This window comes from Urocampus carinirostris, chromosome 10, assembly GCF_059441175.1.
Source record: "Urocampus carinirostris isolate Australia breed hairy pipefish chromosome 10, RoL_Ucar_1.0, whole genome shotgun sequence".
In the NCBI taxonomy this organism is placed as follows: Eukaryota; Metazoa; Chordata; class Actinopteri; order Syngnathiformes; family Syngnathidae; genus Urocampus; species Urocampus carinirostris.
Genome location: NC_142358.1, coordinates 13624062 through 13637063, shown reverse-complemented (window position 1 = coordinate 13637063; position 13002 = coordinate 13624062). Strand labels below are relative to the sequence as shown.

The 13002-nt window shown below is 37.9% G+C and overlaps 1 protein-coding gene across 1 annotated transcript in view; it reads right to left on the bottom strand.

Moving 5' to 3' along the window:
- Positions 1-4510: 4510 nt before the first annotated feature.
- exoc3l2b (exocyst complex component 3-like 2b) overlaps positions 4511-13002 on the bottom strand; it is a 38188-nt gene continuing 29696 nt past the window's right edge. Inside the window, exons 11-15 of the mRNA XM_088345151.1 lie at positions 12315-12456; positions 9461-9583; positions 9247-9402; positions 7994-8115; positions 4511-6732 (exon numbers count right to left, since the gene is read on the bottom strand). Coding sequence (XP_088201277.1) covers positions 6411-6732; positions 7994-8115; positions 9247-9402; positions 9461-9583; positions 12315-12456 — 865 coding nt within the window. The 3' untranslated portion in view covers positions 4511-6410. The remainder of the gene's footprint in view (positions 6733-7993; positions 8116-9246; positions 9403-9460; positions 9584-12314; positions 12457-13002) is intronic.

The window sequence follows — 13002 nt, the reverse complement described above, 5'->3', positions numbered from 1 at the left end:
GCACAGTTCTGAGGTCATGAGATCGGACCTCCTGTGTGGAGTTTGCATGTACTCCCCGTGCTTGCATTGGTTTCCTCCGGGCACTCCGGTTTCTCCCACATTCCAAAAACATGCGTGTCAGGTGAATTGGCCTGTCCAAATTGTCCCTAGATGTGAATGAGCGAGTGAGTTGTCTGTCTCTGTGTGCCCTGCGACTGGCGGGCAACCAGTTCAGGTGTCCCCTGCCCACTGCCCGAAGATAGCTGGGATGGGCTCCAGCATCCCTGCAACCTTACTGAGGATAAGCGGTGCAGATAATGGATGGATTGATGGATATTTTGCTTTACATAAGATAAGATTTGTTGCATTTTCATGTCAATCTTGTCCCTGTAAAATGAGTCCAAATGTGATATGATCTCTGGTAAAAGTGGAGATGACGGGAGCAAGCAGGAGCTGAACATTTTTGCCAGAACTCTTGAATAATTGAACATGAAAATAACATATGGTCGTTGGTTTCAATATAAATTTTGCAAATGAGAGGATATTATCCTCTATTTTAAAACATGCTTTTAAGACTTGGGGCTATAGATGATTTTAAATATTTATTTCTCAATCTATTTATCACAGTGTCAGCAAATTTATAATTGATTTCATTTGTTTTGTTTTCCAGGAGATGTCATTTTTTTAAGCATGGTCGTATGAGGTTATTATTACATTTAGTGTCCAGAATTGACATCCTCTGTATGGTTCATTTTCATAACTTAGTATTCCACCTTTATCGTCCATCAGATTTAATAAGAACCACAATGACCATTCCCATTGTTGGGAATTAAATATTAAAATGTACCGTTTACCAAATTGTTCGAATTACTTATCTGACTTCATTATACAAACACAACCTACATTCACCCAACAAATTATGCGCGCTCGTTTCTTGATGGAAAAGATTAACAAGAAAGCCGACATTTTCACACGGGGCCAGATTTAATTTCATTAGCAAATTAACTAAGTAAACTCCATCGAAAATGGACGAATTAGTGTCGTTTTAGTCTCTGGGGAGCCTTATTCTGAAGTCCTTTAGCTCTCTTCTTGGCTCACGTCACCCCGCAAGATGGCGTCTCGACTCCTCCCATGGGCGTGCCAAGGAAGCCCCCCCTGGGTGTCGCGATGTCTGGAAAACTCAAAACAACACAGAGCGTTTCTACGTCATCAGGGCCTTGTTCTCAAAACATCGCCTGGCGTCCTCCGTCAGTCCTGTTATCAAAATTCCCTAGTCAAAATATTCTGCATTTGGAACAGCATGACCTGTCATTGAACTACAGCCCAGTCAGTGAATATCTTGCATTAAACTCAATAAATGTAACTTGTATTCAATCGTATAAAATCCTTTATGGTCAAATGTATAAAATCCTTCACCATGTAATACATATCTATTAGTCCAGATGGTAATGTAGTGCAGCGAAAAGACAAGTTAATTTACAGTACAGAAGTTGTTTGTGAAAATCTATTACTCACAGATACGGTACGTACAGCAGACGAGTTACGTCAGCGCGCTGTAGCAGCCCGCTAACTAGCGTGCCGACGTGGCGACCATATTGGCCGGGTCAACGTTCCCGTTTAGACAAACCTGGGCACTCTGGTCCTCGAGGCCAGCGTTTCGTGCATGACTTTGGAGGTTTCTCTGCTCCAACACAAGCGATACAAATGACCTCATCTCAAAAAACAAACATTAAATTAAATCGGTTTTCTGTTCTGTGAGTCTTTACATCATTTTAAGATAATATGTGTCAATGTTCACTTTCAAGCGTTACTTTATTGGTGGAATAAGAAATGAAGTATTTATCAGAATGCAATGTTTTGGACTATTGTGTTAAAGGGTCAGTGTGTTGTATTTAGCGTCTCCTAGTAGTAAAAAAACTTGATCCAGTAAGAAAACAATATTGATTTAAATACATGAACTGTAATTTAATCATGCATACTTTTTTAATTTTACATAACAAGTACCTCAGATAGAGGGCGCTGATCTGACATCGTGCTGTTACGAGTCCCCCCAAAACCAAAAAATCTTTATGAATTACTGGGGAAAAAAATCAGAAGGAAATGGTGCCGTTTCGTCACATAAATTCTCTGTAGTTTGTGTTATTGTGCTTTTCAGTTTCCGAGTTTTTCCGTGCACAACATAATACAGCGACACACAGTTGTGTATTAATTACACACCCCCTTTGAAATATGTTGGATTTGATTCCCTTTTAAAAATTCACTCAACATATGAATTCAGAGTCATTCCTCATCCTCTACCTGCCTTTTAGATATTAAGAGTGTATTCAATTAACAACAGTGGGTTCCAAAAGTCCGGGGCACATTTGAAGTGCCCATATCTCCATAACGATCAATGGTAGTAAGATAAAACAACTAATAAATAGCTTTACAAAAGTCTAATGTATTTTTTTCATTTTCTATCAGACCCAATAATGGCGCTCTCTACACTAGAAAAGGCGTTTGGTGTGCTTGAATTTTCGAAAGGCGCCACCAGAGAGGAAGTACATAGTAAGATGGCATGGTCAATTCATAAGAATAACCAGTAGGGAACTTCTGTGTTCTGCAACTGTTGGGCGTGTATTGAGAAGATGACTGCACATAATGCCATACAAACTACTTAGTCCAACAGTTGAAGGACACTGATAAACCAGATTGTCGTGACTATTGCAATGCAACAGAAGATGGAAGATGACAGAATTGACAACCTGCTTGTTTTTAGTGATGAGTCGACTTTCCACGTAAATGTCAAAGTTAACAAGCATAACACTCGCATATGGGGTACTGAGAACCCACATAAACCTCTTGAGCATTAGCGGGATTCCCCAAAGGTTACTGTGCTTAGTGCTATGTTAAAGAAAGCCGTCTATGGACCATTCAGAGCAACAGTCAATGGTGAGACGTACCTGGACATGCTGGAAAACTTTTTAATGAATAAATTGAGTGGGAATGCGCCTGGTGACTTTACTTTCCGACAGGACGGGGCACCACCTCACTGCAGTCAATCATGGAAGATTCATTACATCCACTACACAGCACCATCTCCAAACAGAAGAGCAGCTTCAGCGACAGACTGCTGTCAGTCTTTTTCCATGGACAGACTAAGGAGATCATTTATTCCTCATGCCATGAGGCTCTTTAACTCCACCCGGGGGAGTAAAAGCCCACATTAAACCGCACCCCCACATTTGCATATTACCCTATCTTTATTACAGTGTGTATTTCCATAGCACTATTTAAATACTCTATAGCAAAACGTCTTACAGTGGAACTTCGGTTCTCGACAATAATCCATTCCAGAACCCTGTTCGAAAACCGATTTGGTCGATCACCGAAAATCGTTTTTGCCATTAAAAGTAATGTAAAATCATTTTAATCCATTCCAAATTCTTGAAGGCTTACCATGAACGTAAACATAAAGCTAACCCAGGCTAATCGTACGGTCGCGTTAGCGTAATCTTTCGTACGGAAACTGTAAAAATAAAAAAATCAGGTCGTTTACACGTCATTTAGCACCGGGGTCTCCACAACAAGTGGTGAGAGGTTAAAGGATAAAGAAAAGATTTATAAATAGGATTTCTTACCCTTGTGGTGCTCAGCAGAAGCCATGCTGTATGTATAGCAAGATCAGAAACTCGCACACCTTCATATTTTGCTATTATTTCTTTCTTAAATGCAATAGTTGTACGCATTACTCTTCTTTTTTCACCTGTAGCAACTTTGCTGCTTGCACCGAACTTCTTCCAAGGCATAATTAGGGGTTAAAACACTCCGTTCACGATATTAAAAACGAAAGCAAAAAAAAGTGCGCGGTCACGTGACAACAGTTCTTCACGAGGGGTGGGGGCAATCTACACCTGTACGCCGCTCAGCATCGCCCCTAGCGTACCGGCGTTCGAACTACGATTTTTTGAACGAAAAGCGAAGCAAGAATTTCTCGAAATATTTGGTCGAGAACTGATTTGTTCGAACTGAGAGGCGTTCGAAAACCGAGGTTCCACTGTATTTTTGTATTCTATATCTGTATTTTATTATTTTATTTCTTAACACAAAGATACTACTGGAAGTGTGAACTTGCCTATATGGATGAATAAAGTATCTATCTATCTATGGCCTGAGGGTTAGACAGTTTCTGAACACAACACTGCCACATTGACGGATTGGACAGTCTAGGCAGAACGATCACAATCTCATGTCCTGGCCACCCAGTTCTTTAGATATCACACCATGCCATCTCTTTTTGCGGGAATTTGTGATAGGATTGGTCTACGTGCCCCCTATTCCAAGAGACATGGATGAGCTGAAGGCACAAATAACAGAAGCGGTTGCAACCGTTGACAATGCAATGCTAGGATGCGTTTGGCAACAATTTGACTATCTACTTGATGCATGCCGTATGACCAATGGTGCTCAAATTGAACATCTTTGAACATTCCATGTGTTTTATTGTTGGTGAATTTTCACATTTTTAAAGTCAAAAGAAGAGGCATCCGTAAACTTTTTCATTTGTGTTTTATCTTGGAAAGACTGCCAGGTGGTGGACAGATACATATTGCAATGAGTCATATTCAGCCGGACTCCTATCGACAGTGATAATTGTACAGCAACAAGATTCAGTGTCGTTCACAACTAATAACTTATGCGATCGTTTTTTTCACTGCGGTAGATCTGTGAAATCTTTAAAAACAAATCTGCATGTACATCAAAAGATAATCATTGTGTCAGTTGTTACTCTGTCCATTTCTTTGCATGACATCTCAATGATCCCAACCACCAAACAATTTTTATATCTCTTGTCGCACATTTGCACCACAGCGTCCATGTTTTAAGTACAATCAGTAAGACGTCAACTAGTACCTCGATTCATATTTCTATGCATGTTTCAAAATGTGCAATAATAGACTAAGAAAATGAAAGACACGGCTCCTGCTAGCTAAAGTGCTTTCAGGAAAATAGGGAATGTTGGTTAAAATAACAAAGGGAATCAGGAATTACGTCAGCCAAAAATAAAATCTTGAAAGAATCTAGGTCAGTGTTTCTCAACTTTTTTGGTGCCAAGTCACTAATTTTTCATGAAAAATTCCTGAAGGCACATCATCCATTGAAAATGATTAAAAATTCAGTCCTGGCACCGGTTTCATGGTTTTTTTGTTTGTGACTTTAAATGTTAAATAGTTCTGTTGCCTAATTTGACAGCAAAACATTTTCATATCTTTGTAGTCACTGTGGCTCAGGAGGTAATACAGGTTATTTATGTTAGTTATCAATTTTGCTATACTTTTGGATTTTACGATATTATAAACTCTGTCAAGTTTCTGTTACTGTATTTTTGTCTTGTTTCCCCCCCAAAAATATAATGCAATTTTCAATAATTGGCTTCATTTTTAGAATTACAATGTAATTTACCATTGGCTAAATTTTTTTTTTTTTGTAAAATAAGAATATTTTTGCTTACAAATTAGTCAGAATTTTCTTTATTTTTAACCAGTTTTTAAAGTTTTATTATATTTTTTATCCTGTTTTCTAAGGGAAAAAACTAAAAGAAATCTTAAAATGAGCAAAAACATCAGTGGAACAGAATTTTTTTTTTCTGAGTTCTATCTTTTTTTGTTTATGTAAAATAATAAAGTATTTAAATATTATAAGAAATATTTAAAATCAGCAATCAGTTTGATTTTATTATTTTTTTGTAGCGCAATCATAAACAGCCTCATCAAACAAACTAGGTCAATATATTTCCCTGTACTAACCCGTGACATTTTTCATTTTTTAGCATAAAAGAAAAATAATTAAAATCAGCAAAAAGATGTTCAAGATTATTACTTCTATTTTTTTTTTTTATCTATCTTAAACGGCTTTATAAAACAGGTTTTTAAATGTATTTTGCTGTACCACCTCATCAGCAGATAATTAGTATACATATGAACAAAAATGGTTATCTGCTGCAACCTACTATTATGGATGAATGTTAAATTTACTTGGCTGATAAATTGAAAAAAGCTAACAGACTGAATGAGAAATGGTATCCTTTTTTGCAAAGATAAAAGTGGGAAATTTCCCGTGGCCCTTTAGACAAAATCTCATGGCACACTGGTCGAAAAACACTGATCTAGGTGTTAGATTGGCCACATATTAAACTTTAATAATTGCATCCATCAATCCATCCTCTTTTTGGATGGTTCACTAACTTTGTTGAAGGTGCCATGTGTCTGCAGGAACGTTTACTTCATATTATTAAGGCAGTTAAACATCAAGGTAATCAGATTAAAACTGAAGAAAATGAAATATTTAAGGCCTTGAAACATGTGACTTCAAAACTTGTGAAGATGACCAAAAATTCAAGAATGCTTTGAAGTTTTTGGTTGAACCAACTTTTGACCAACCTGGCGTCCACTTTAGAGGACGTCATCCGGGTTATCATGCGTTGGCGTCCGAGACTTTCGCCTTCGGGGTCGCAATGCGGCATAGCAGGAAGAAGCGGTAAGCGCCATGCGGCTTAAGCCCACATTCAGGCAATGAACTTCGGAAGTCACGGGGATTTCGGAGAAAAGGGCGCGGCCTCGGGTGAGGCGTGACGTGGTCCCGCCTCCTGTGCCCGCCCCTCCATCGCTTGACCCCGCCCCGCTCTCGATGTCCTTGACGATGTTGAGGATTTCCTGCCGCTCGCGTTGCCGCGTCATGCCGCGGATGTTCAGGATGGCGGACACATGTTTCTTTCTGGAAAGGGGAAAACAATTCATTTACTTAAGTCAAATCATTTATACAATCCTTAGTGGTGTGCTGTCAAGGACCGCAAGGGCTTCTCTGCTGACCTGATTCATGTGATGATATTTATATTTTGTAAAATACTAAATAATTTCAAATTGTCTTTCAGATTAGTTTTATTGCTTTTCCACTGGTTCTACTGCTTCCAGATGTGTGTTTTCATACTAAAGCATTAAATCAAATCACATTTACGCCATAACTTGTTGCCAGTGTCAGAAAACTACCTGGAGGCCTTCATAATCAGTACGGTAAGTGTCGATAAAGCTATTACTTTAACCAATCAGATTTAGAGTTGGCAACACCATGGCTTTCTACCTGGGGTAGGGAAACGTCACCGGTTTCACAAACTATAATTGGCTAAGGGGCGGTAACAGAAGTATCACAATGAAAAGGTGAAGAAAAATATTCCAGTGTCCACTGCTTCTGTCGAAGATACAGTTTCAGCCCTAAATCGAATACATACTCCTGCCAGAAACGTGACAGGACGGGCCCGACATTCAGCATTAACTTTGGTTGCTTGAAAGTTGCGTCACATGCTTGTCTTTTGCATTTTCCTGATGACGGTCAGTTTAAACCATTTTTAACCATGTACAAAGTGTGTTTATGCACGTTTACCGTATACTCAGTTGTTTTATTTTGGCGGTTGTTACTTGCGTCCTAATTGTCGCCACTCAAAGCACTTTTACCTTTACTGTTTGAGCGCTCCCTGACGGACGTTAGAAAAATTGCATACATTTGCCGCATAAACCAAAGGGTTGAAATTGTGAGACCAAAATTGTAGTTTATAGTCCAAAAATTAAGGTAGTTTGGCTATACTTACCAGCCAGCTCTGTCAAATTATCAAGGGACAAATCACTAAAACATGAAAAAAAAAAATCACCAAACAGCTGCCATTCCATGCATCTCATATAACTTCCAAATCTTAGACATATGACATTTTTTGACGTCATTACAAATCTCTTTCTGGATGAGTTGAATGTTTTAATTACAAAAAGACCATAAAGTCATGAACTCTATGGGTAGAGCTATCCTATGTGACTTATTGTCGTTTGAGAGACACTACCTTATTACATAAGTTTTTTGGGTTTATTTTTACGAGGAGCAATAATAAAAACTCACTGGTCATCAGGCAATAAAGGACTGGTCACCAATCTCATTGGATATGCTGTATCCATTAACAGTGTCCCATGTTAAGAGGAAACTTAAGACTGACCTGACATCTGGAAACTCTCGGACCAGAACGCCAACTTCCATCTGGATGGAGGGAACATCCTCCAGCTGAATAAGTTCTGAGATGTGAGACAAAGCTCCATCCAACCAGCTTGAAGGAGACTCCTGAAGCAAACATACAAAATATTAATTTATTATATATCATGAGAGTTTTTGAAAGGGACAGTTTCTAATAATTGACCACTGGATGTTGCTAAATTGTGTAGTGCAACAGAAAACGAGTGCTAAAAAGCACAAGGAAAGATAAACACTATAGACCATTTAAATGACCAAAATACAACTCATTAATTTTTCCGGACTTTCACCAAGTTTTTTTGGGTACCCGTAGCAGCAAGATGGCGTAAAATCATGTCAGCTCCTACTGAGTGAGCTTCATGTGATGTAAAATGAATACAAATTTCTTGACCTACGAGTATTTAAAAAAATGCACGTTTGTATGATAGTTTATGTAATTTTTCTTTTATTCAAATTATATATATATATATATATATATATATATATATATATATATTCATTTTAATATATGACTTGTTTTTTTACTACTATGATGGATTAAATATGACAATTTCCTTCAAATCTATGGCATGGGGAGGAAGAACGTTTTCAAAAAGGACTTAGCTTGAAGCTTGCACAAATTTAATTGGAGAACTAGTTTTAATATAGATAGGCAACTTTCATTAATCTGTATATAGTTGGCTATCAACGACAAAATAATTTGGCACGTTACCTACTTTGAAGTCGTTGTGTTTAGATAACTTTGACTTGTATCACAACAACTTGATAAAAATCCCCACTGAAAAGAAATTTTTGAAAGTTGTTTGTTATTCTTTTAATACTGTACTGCTTTTTGTGTGGAATAATCTAACAAAAACTTTGAATGAACTGCTAGACTCGGCTTTTACTTTGACAGTCTCAGAATTTGGATAAGAAACGAACATGCGGGGAAAGATAAGCCCTTCTTTTTCCATTACCCTTAGCCACATAGGGAATTGAGCTCATATTGTTAGAATATGATATAATAAAATTGTGAATGTGTTTGATTGCTGTTAAAAGTGTCAATAAAATTGTTCAAACCCCAAAAAAACAACAACCGGAGGAATGAACATAATTAAGACTATTCAGATCAAGCAGTAACAAGAGGACAGGGATGAACGTATACAAAAACACAACTAATAATTTTGCTAAATATTTTAGTTTTTTTTTTTTTTTTTTTTCTGAGAAGACTGAAGCACTGACCAGGTCCTTGAAGAGCACTTTGATTTGTCGTCCTTCATCTCGAAGGCGGCCAGCCATCCTCTTCCTCATCTTTAGTGATGTGCAAATGATTCGCCCGCGCATTACTGATCGGAGATACTCAATCAAGACGCGCCGATGAACCTCAGCCACCAGCAGCTATCGGAAAGCGGTTAGTCACACTCCAGCATACGTCAGCACATGTGCTAGTGTGTACCTGGTAAGGAGGATCATCCATTCTATGAAATTTCTTAAAGTGTTCCTTGATGACTGCTTCAATTTGTTCGTACGACTCAGTGTTGCTCAGCCACTTTCTCTTCACCAAGCGTTCAAAAAACGGCTAGTGTACAAACAAACAAACACACCCCCCCCCCCCCCCCCACACACACACACACACACAGAAAGCAAAGTTAAAGATGGAAAACAATAGGGCTTTAAAGGGACAGTGTACATTAGTTGACCACTAAATGTTGCTGTGTTGCAACCAAAAACAAGTGCTACAAAGCACATGAAAGAATACAAACTCTGAAGACTCAAAGTGACCAAAAAGTGCAATTTTCCTTTTTTTTCTGTCCAGCCATTCCTGGGGTTTTTGTTTTTTAGGTACAGCAAGATGACGGACATTCATGCCAGCTCTCTTTAAGTGAGGCTCATGTTATGTAAAATGAATGCAAGTTTCTTGACCTGAAAGTATTTTAAAAAGTGCAAGTTTAAATCGTAGTTTATGTACCGTATTTGTCAGATTATAAATTGCAGTTTTTTATCGTTTGACCGGATGTGTGTCATATACCCTGGTAAGACTTATGTTTGAAATATTTTACAAATTATTACTGTCCATTTCACATGTTATCTCCACACTAAATTGCAAGAGGTCGCATTATTGTGTGGATTATTTCAACATCGCTGGTGTTGTGCCAAAAAATATTCCCACCACGCAATGCCCACATTAGGATAAGTCACTCGTGCAAACTTTACTAAAATGACTGTTACGCGGGGGGGACATATTTTTGTTTTTATCATAAATTGCCTTTTAAGATAACATGTATGTTTATCTGTTGGATTTTATCAAATACACCCTCCCCCCAAATGCGACTTATACTTTAAAGTGAATTTTGTTTTTTTTCCCCTTCTTAATTATAAATTTTTTGGCTGGTGCAATTTAAAATCCGGAGCGTTTTATAATCAGAAATATACGGGGCTTTTGCTTATTATGTAATTTATAGATTTGTTTAATATATCATGTTTTTTAGTACAAGGACGAGCTAGACAATACACACTGTCCTTTTAATGATTAATACTTGACTTTGGGGCGGCAGTAGCTCAGGAGGTAGAGCGATCGTTTTAGGATTAAGGGATCCCAGTTCGAATCCCGGCTTGTCCGTGTTACATGCCGAAGTGTCCTTGGGTAAGACACTGAAACCCCAATACCCCCAATAAGCAGGTTAGCGCCTTACATGGCTGCACAGATCACGGCCGCTATTGGGGAATGTGAAGCACAATGTAAAGCGCTTTGGGAAGTCATTGACTTGAAAAGCGCTATATAAATGCAGATCATTTCAGATCATTTCATTTCAAAGCATTTCTTAAAAAGAGTATGAGTTCAAAACGACACGACTTGCTTCCCATCTATCAACACTACAAATAAAAATGAAAAAAAATCTTATTCCATTGACAAAATTTAAGTATTATCTACATATTAATTTTATTTGATTATAGAATAACATTCAGTAAAATTAGTAAATCATTTCAAACTTCAAAAAAATAAAACAATAAATCACTTTTTGCTCAGTTTAAATAATATCTTATTTGACTAATTTTAAACATATTTTTTATTGTTGAAATATAGGGTAATATAAAAATATGAATAAGGTATATAAAAGACCAACCAGTGGCTCCAGTAAAGAAACGCGGTAGAGAAAATGGATTGATGGATATAAACTAGCAAAATTATCCATATTTCTTATAATATTGCTCATTTTCAGGAATGTAATTCTTATTTGACAATTTCCCAAACATATTTTTGTGTGCATAATAATCTGTAGTTTGCAACAATCTGTGGTCGGTGCATCCCTTTGATACTCCTTGTGATAAAGGGCCATACAAATAAACATGACTTGACTCATTAAAACATAAATATACAATTAATATTATATATAAGACTAGCAAAATTACTTTTCTCACATAATTCTGCTAGTTTTAAGCTTTGTTTACCAAAATAATAATAATTATCTACCAAAACCATTAAATCATTAAAAGTTAAAGGTAACATTCATTAAACCAGCTCCGTAGCCCACTCCGAGACTGGGAGGTCGCTGAACCAAGCCTCGGCCGAGTCATACCTAAGACTTACAACATCGGTACCCATTGCCTCCCTGCTTGGCACTCGGCATTAAGGGTTGGAATTGGGGGGGTTTGGTCACCTAATGACTCCCAACACAGCAGTTGGGTCTGAAAACCCCGGCGCCGATCGAAGGCGACGAGTCACGTCGATAGCTTCGCGTGACAAAATGATTTCCGGTAGATATCATGTTGATGGTTGATACTGGCTGAATAATAATAAACAAGTTCATGGAATTTTAAAAATTTTACTAACAGCATTTAAATTTTCAGTGTCATAAAAAATATTGTCCAGTTGGCAGACTATTTAGCACATTCAGGTGTTATTAACGGGGGAAAAATAAAAATATTGTTCATGGTTAATTTAGTGTTTTTGCAGTGTGCACATACTGTATTCTGTGGAGCACAGGTTAGTAGGTACTTGATTAAAAAAGATATTTCTGAGATAGTACAGCAAAAAAAGGTTGAAGTAACCATTATAAAATTATTTGTTTTTTTGCCTTAAGTCATTCCTGATCTATTAACATGCTTAAAATTGTGCCAAACAGACAATATGACAAGGTCAAATAGACTATTACTCCGTCTTAATGATCAATTCAAACCTGTTCGTATCACTCCCAACCGAATCACAAATAAAGTGTAAAAAAACAAATATGTCATGCTAATAAAAGTTTGCTAGCCTAAAACAAATTTAATGTGAAATGCTGGGGATGGGTTGATAAAATTGAGCCTACCCTTATGTTGAGGAAGAGGCGCTCTGAGAGCACCCGCACCCCCAGTTGCACTATGTGGTCAAGCGCTTTGTTGGCACGCCGCAGGGAATCGTTGCTAGCAGTAGACATGGTTTCACATGGAATGCAGCGCTGAACAAAACCTCTGCACAAACACAGATGCATACACAATGGTCAAAATGGGATTGGGGGGGGGGGGTGGCTACAGAAGCAGATGAGCAAAATGACAGTGGTGTAAAAAATTGTTTCCCCCTTTCCTGATTTCTGTGTTCAAATTTTGAGTCATCAGTACTGAGAATGTTTCTCCAAAAGTTTTGAGGATAATCAAGATGTTTTTTTCAAATGGGTGATGACTGTGTTCTTTTGTGACAGCAGTGGTCTTCGCCTGGGAACTCTCCCATGCATGCAATTCTTGGCAAGTGTCTTTCTTGCAGTGTAGTCATGAACAATGACTTTAACTCGGGCTACTTTGCTGTCTCAGGACCAGGACAACTTGCTGTGGTTGACGGGATAATGGATTTTGGTGTTTACCAGAAGATCCTGAAGGAGAACGTTCGGCCATCAGTTCGTGCCCTCAAACTCAAGCACTCTTGGATCATGCAGCACGACAACTATCCTAAACACAACAGCAAGTTCACCTCTGAATGGCTCAAGAAGAATCAAATAAATAATGAAGGTTCTGGAGTGACCA